Genomic DNA, 6778 nt, shown 5'->3' with positions numbered 1-6778 from the left:
TAGTAGTAGTAGTAGTAGTAGTAGTATCTTCTGAAAGATAATAATAGATAAAAAAAGATCAAATTAGTTTTCTGACTATTAGTATAATAGCATTAGTGTGATCCTCTGAAATAATAGAGCCATAGTTAAATGTAAGGAATAGAACACCAATGAAAGAATTAAAATAATATTAAAACCATTTAAAAACAATAATGCATTATTATTATTATTATTATTATTATTATTATTATTGTTATTGTTATTGTTAGTGTTGTTATTATTGTTATTATTATTATTATTATTATTATTATTATTATTATTTCATATCTTCCAGTCAAAGTTTCATTCACTAAATAAATGGCTGTTTGTCCATTACACAAATACTGTCTGGCTAATTGGATCACACTCAACACTTTTTTCCAGTTTAGTCTGAGAGACGGAGGACAAAAACACTCTTGCTTGATAAAAGTCGAACTCAATTGGAGGGCAGGTCCCTTCATCTGTAAATGAAACACAATTACGTCCAGCCCATATGATATTCTATTAGATTATATGGCGCTGGCCGGTCTCTGGATAGTCATCAATCACCTCCAATCGAGCTGTCACACACTCTCCTCACACAGAGCTCCGCTCCAGCTGGGGGGAGAGAGAGGAGGAGGGCTAACATCATCATTAATTTGAGTGTGTGAGCCCGGGGGCCCCTTGCATGTCCAAGCAAGACACACACACACACACACACACACACATACACACACCCAAAGCAGTTCTCCTGTTCTTTACTGTAGAACTACAATAAGGAGATGTGCACTAAGAATGAGTGGAAAAGTTTTAGATGTGGATGTGTAAGAAGGGCAAAAATAGCTTGTAATGCAAACACACATCCATACATAGTGAAGAAAATGAAGCAGTAAAGAAATGCATTGCAACATAATGCAGAAGAGCACAACTTCAGCCCACATGCTGCTGCAGCATTCCATTCATTACTATTCACATCCAGCACCCCCATTAATGATCACTAATTAATTAGTGCTCTAATGAATCTCCCATTAAATCACATTAAAAGCCATGAAAGACCACAGCTCTGATTTCTGCCAAATATTGTTTCCCTTTCAAAGCAGGAGCTGAAAAGCTGAGATTAATTGGTGAGTCCAATTACAAGTACATGGTGTGTTTAAAAAAGAATGAGAGGAAGACTCGCACCCCCCAACCCAGAGCAACCCAGCCCATCTTCCCCATCACTGGCTCCATTTTTTCCTCCCCACAAATGCATATTAAAGTTAAGAGTCCTGCTCATTTTTTGAGAGGCTTTTTCGTCTGACGTCAGAGTCACAGGACGTTTAAAACATCGTGCGTCCGGGCTGACGTCTTTTACACTACTTTTATTATTTTTTATCCAAAAAAAGAAAAGAAAACAGAAAAAAAGAAAACACAAAAATATGCATTTCTGACATGGAAATGATGAATTGCTGGCAAGCACCACAATGTGCTCCACACCGGGCGACTGCGCAGCTTTAAGTGAGTGAGGAAAGAGCGCGCTTTTCTGCAAACCACACACATTTTTTTGGTGCAGCTCGTGCCATGACACTGGTGCGCTGCGTCCCGTGAACGAGCTGCTGTGCTTTTTTCTTTTCTTTTCTACCTCTCTCTCTCTCTCTCTCCTTCTCTCTCTCGCTCGCTTTCTCTTTCCTTCGCTGTCTGGACCCTGCCATGTCCTATCCACAGTTTGGATACCCCTACTCGTCTGCGCCACAGGTAAGACCCGTCCCGGGACGCTTTTCGTTGCGTTTCTCCTGCACGTTCGTCGCCTCTTCGTGCGCTCGTTGCTCGTTTTCCGGGGGCGGCTGACGGGTAGGAGAGGTTCTGCAGGGTGGGGAAGCCTGTAGATGGGCTACTGTGGGTTGGTTCGGTTGACATTTTACCGCGTGGCTCCTGTTTTTTTGGCGTGTTTTGGGGAAGCTGTGAGCTACAGAGCAGGAGGGAGAACAAGTGGTGTGGGTGGCAATGATCCACAAATGCTGTGTCCTTGGGGGACTGAAGTGTGCACATTGCCAAAAAAGAAAGAAAAAAACGTATTTTTTACTGCTCTCGTTGAGACGCGCCTTATCACCTGATCGAATACGGTGTTCCGTGCCAAGTTTGCAAAACCTGTAGTGCTGCAGTCGCTCTAAGAGTTTTCAAACTGAAAGAAATGAACACTGTTTATGTTCATTCAGCTCAGCTGGTCTTATTGCAACACTCAGTATTTAGAAAAAAGCTTTGTCGCTTCCGTTCAGAGAAACGTTCACCTGTCAAAAATGTTGTTTTGTTGTAAATTTGTAGTTTATTTGCTGCACAGTAACATCTCCAGTGTTGAGTTCACTCAAAGCGTTTCTTTATGGACTCGAGCGCTATTTAAGCTGTTAATTTAACTCTGTATGTCTTCATTCAACGCTGTACAGGTGTGAGTTAAATAAATTATATACTGAGGTTTTTGTTGTGCACTCATGAAGTGAGGGACGTTCAAAATGTTTTATTGCTTCTCTTGAGAGATGCTTTATCGCTCATAAAACAGAAGTGTGATTTCTTTAGAATTTCGTGGTTTATGTACTGAATTCACTCTCACAGTGTTTGTGTTCACTTGGACTTAAATGAACACTGTGGCTATCAGTCCAACACTGTAGATGTTGTTTAGTGTTAATGTACCCCCCAAAAAATAATAATAATTACTGTTCCCCTTCAGTAAACAAATTAAATTTCTCATATTTCTTGCCAGTTTATATGCTGCACTATAGCACTGTCAGTGTAGAACACTGTAGATCTTAATGTCAGACTGTACAAATCAATGTAACACTGTACATCTTGATGAGCACTGCAGGTCCTAATAAACACTGTAGATGTTAATGAACACTGGAGGTTTTAATTCACATGGTTTATGCTGTGCAGCCTCCAAACCTGAACTTTTATTTTTTCCTTTAATTTTGCAAACGCACTGTTGTTTCCTTTTTGCCTGGACTTTAATCCCACCTGCCTCTCTTTCTCTGTCTGTCCCTCTAGTTCCTCATGACCACCAGCTCTCTGACCTCTTGCTGCGAGTCGAGCTCCAGGTCCGTGCCGGACTCAAGCATGGCCGCCTCGGCACAGCCTCCAGTCTACTGCCCTGTGTACGAGAGCAGGCTGCTGGCCACTGCTCGACATGAGCTGGTCTACGGCAGTCCATACACCAGCGGCCAGGGCTACGGCAATTATGTTGCCTATGGCACAGACGCCTCAGCTTTTTATTCACTGGTGAGTTCCTGCTTTTTATATGTTTTCCTTTGCATTTTTTCTCATATATATATATATATATATATATATATATATATATATATATATATATATATATATATATATATATATATATATATATATATATATATATATAATATATGAGAAAAAATGCAAAGGAAAACATATATATATATATATATGTGTGTGTGTGTGTGTGTGTGTGTGTGTGTGTGTATAGCAAATCTAGTTCTTCCTGCACTAATGTATATATCTATACTTATGATTGATGTGTAACTGTAATTCAGTATTTGCAAACTAAAGTCCTGAACAGCACTAATAAACTGTACTGTTTGCACTGCAAGTTTGCGTAAGAAGTGAATGGAAGGATGGAAGGGTCTTATAAAAGTATTGTCAGTTGCAATGAAAACAGGATGACTGAAAAATGTATGTTGTGTTTGATTGCAGGGAGCATTTGACACAAAAGATGGGACGGCCTCTGCGCATGCAGGGATCACTCAGGCTGCTGCCTACTACCCCTATGACCCCACCCTGGGGCAGTACCAGTATGACAGGTATTGAATATTGGTCTTCATTACTTGGTTTGGCAATTGCCAATTAACGTGCACAAGACAAGGCTGATCCATCTCAAAGGCTTGTGATGTTGCATATTGATTGAATAATTACGAACTAAATAAATTAATGAATGCACTTTTTGTGTTACTGTAACTGTTCTACTTTGGTCAAGTCAGCTTACATTTCTCAGTGAAGTTCAGGTCTATCACAATGGATTTGGGTTGGTGTCACTTACTATTGGAGTTTCATTGGACTCATTTGAACATAAACGTTTAACTTAATTGTGGTTAAAAAATATTTTTCAGTATTGTTTTCTGTCAATACTGGCTGATAATCAGTGCTGTTGATAAATAATATATATAAATCTTCAGAAAGTTTTCAGAACTTACATGTACTGCTGGGAAGAAAGGAAGCTGGTAATTAAAACCTGATCTACTTCAAACATACATGATGTTTTAAATATTTACAGTATTTATACCAGAAAGTTTAATATGAAAGCAGACTGTGGAAGGGAATCTAACACAGTTTCAGCTGAATAAGTTTGATTGGAGTCAATCATTAGATTTCTATGCTCACTTTAGCTCATAAATTGCAAATGCCTTTTACTCTACTTTTGCTTTTAACCCACATGAAGGTGCATTACTACAGAAGTTGGCAGTTTAAATGTTTATTTCATAGACCTCCCCAAGGGCTTTTGCTCCGTAGATGGAGTATAGAGCATGAGAGACCTATTTGTGATGTTCCTCTGAAGGTTTGCTTTCCTCTACTGTAGATATGGCTCCATGGATGGAGGGACCAGGAGGAAAAACGCCACTCGTGAGACGACCAGCACGCTGAAGGCCTGGCTGCAGGAGCACAGGAAGAACCCCTACCCCACCAAGGGTGAGAAGATCATGCTGGCCATCATCACCAAGATGACCCTCACCCAGGTCTCCACGTGGTTTGCCAATGCCAGGAGGAGACTCAAGAAGGAGAACAAGATGACCTGGCCACCAAGGAACAAGTGCTCAGATGAGAAGAGATACGGGGAAGATGAAGAAGGCTCACAAGAGGATCAAATAAAAAGCGAAACGAATGATGACGGTCAGCTTCATTTCCTTGCCTTCATGCATATTTAACAGCCAGTAAACTGTTTGGTGGAAGGAAAATCCATCTTACAGTATTTATGTCCAGATGGACCTCTGTGAACACTGTAGATTCTAATTGAACTCTGTAGGTCTTAATCCAGTGTTCATTACACAGGAGGTTCTTTACATCTCATTCACAAAAATGTTTTTTTGAACATTCATTGATAAGTTATTTAGGGAACCATAAGGTGGCTTTTATGGCATCGCTCCAAAGAGCCATTTGGTTCCATTAGGAACTTTTATTTTCAAGACTGAAAATTGCAACACTGCTTTTTTAGTATATAATAGTATATAATTATGTAGGCTGAAAACTCGATTCTTTGGTACATTTGTGGATTATAGAGGACACAGTAATATCTGAAAAAATATATTTTATTTAGTGTTGAGGCTTCTGTTTGATTTTCTACTAAATACATGTTTTCTGCTTTTTTCCTGAATCAGAAAAATCAATAACTTGACATTAAATTAGTCTTTTGCAAAGTACTGTACCTTGTTGGTCCATCTTGCAGATGTAAAGTTAGAGCTGAGAGCTTATCTATTGCTACAGTTTGTGTTAGTCATCCTCTAGTCATCATTGGTCAGTTTCTGGATGCTATAGGCTGGATATTTTTGGTTGGAAGACTATTCTGATTATTTGGACGTATCTGAACAGCTTATTAAAGTACACTTCTTGTTTCTTTCTTTGTCAGAGAGCAGAAGTCGAGAGGATAAGGACCTTCAGCTGAGCGACCTGGACGACTTTGACGCCATCGAGTCAGAAAGCTCTGAGTGTGAGCTGAAGCATCAGTTCCACATGAACGCGCACCCGCCCAGCACCGAGCACCTCAAGGACACTTCCCTAAAATTGTCCATTGGACCCTCACTGGAGGTGGACCGCGACCTGGCCAAGAGCTGCTTAAAAACCGCAGCTGCCGAAGACCTGGAGCACGACCCAGGTGACATGCGGCAGACCAAGACCTGCTTCCAGCAAGGTCACCAAGTGCTGGACAACAAACCACGAATTTGGTCACTGGCCCAGACCGCCACCTCATTGAACCAGACAGAATACCCATCCTGCATGCTCAGATGCCAGCCGGCCATGCCCTCCTCCCCTGAGGCGTCATCACCCACCAGTGGCCTGGACAGACAGCAGGACTCCCCAGTCACAACCCTTAGAAACTGGGTGGACGGGGTTTTTCATGACCCCCTGTTTAGACACAGCACTTTGAACCAATCGCACACCAACACATCAGTTTCTTGGACCATGACCAAAGGCTCCATCCTGGAGATGGGCGCACCGGAGCGCACGGCAGGAAGCAACGGGATAAAAGGACACACCATTGCTTTGCAGCATCAAGAGGCCAATAAGGATAACATGGCTTTCCCCAAAGCGATGAACAAAATGTTTTGCTCCTAACCCACCTGAACAACATCTGCACAAAGAAAGATGCATTTGGAATATGCTGTTGTGACAGTTGATGAGAAAAGAAATGTTGATCTGTGTTTGGATGGGTCCAAAAAGCTATTGGACATTTTTTTAAAATATGCACATATATATATATATTTGCTTGACCATGGGGAATTGTATGTAGTAACTGTTCTGTTGACATTTCATTTCTGATGGGATCAGTTTACTAATATATATATTTATATATTTTCTTCTTCCTCTGTTAAACAGCGCACGTTAAGATTATGTAAATGTACAACTGGAAGTTTACTTTTTGAAAAAGAAAAGACGTTTACAATTTAGTTGTATTTATTTGTTTGTTTGTTTTTTTCTTTGGCATGCATATGTTGGTAATCTTTATGGGACTTTTTCTTTAAAACTCGGTCATGAATTGGACGACTTGCATATCACTGTAGAAAAAAATAAG

General features: G+C 40.5%; 1 protein-coding gene across 1 annotated transcript; it reads left to right on the top strand.

Annotated features, from left to right (window-relative positions):
* Positions 1-1541: 1541 nt before the first annotated feature.
* irx4a (iroquois homeobox 4a) lies at positions 1542-6518 on the top strand. Its single transcript, XM_036579415.1, has 5 exons — positions 1542-1731; positions 3013-3243; positions 3691-3797; positions 4571-4881; positions 5615-6518. Exons 1-5 carry the CDS (start codon positions 1687-1689, stop codon positions 6319-6321), a joined length of 1401 nt encoding a protein of 466 aa, XP_036435308.1. The 5' UTR covers positions 1542-1686; the 3' UTR covers positions 6322-6518.
* Positions 6519-6778: the final 260 nt, after the last annotated feature.

The sequence above is a fragment of the Colossoma macropomum genome, unplaced genomic scaffold, assembly GCF_904425465.1.
Source record: "Colossoma macropomum unplaced genomic scaffold, Colossoma_macropomum, whole genome shotgun sequence".
In the NCBI taxonomy this organism is placed as follows: Eukaryota; Metazoa; Chordata; class Actinopteri; order Characiformes; family Serrasalmidae; genus Colossoma; species Colossoma macropomum.
Note: the sequence above shows the minus strand (reverse complement) of the source record. Positions and strands in the feature narration are given on the sequence as shown.

What these genes read in the sequence shown, in the direction of transcription:
- irx4a (XM_036579415.1), top strand. Translation starts at nt 1,687, where the DNA reads ATGTCCTATCCACAGTTTGGATACCCCTACTCGTCTGCGCCACAG. An exon ending in CCTCAGCTTTTTATTCACTG is followed by an intron (nt 3,244 to 3,690) that starts GTGAGTTCCTGC and finishes GTTTGATTGCAG; the next exon opens with GGAGCATTTGACACAAAAGA. An exon ending in AAGCGAAACGAATGATGACG is followed by an intron (nt 4,882 to 5,614) that starts GTCAGCTTCATT and finishes TTTCTTTGTCAG; the next exon opens with AGAGCAGAAGTCGAGAGGAT.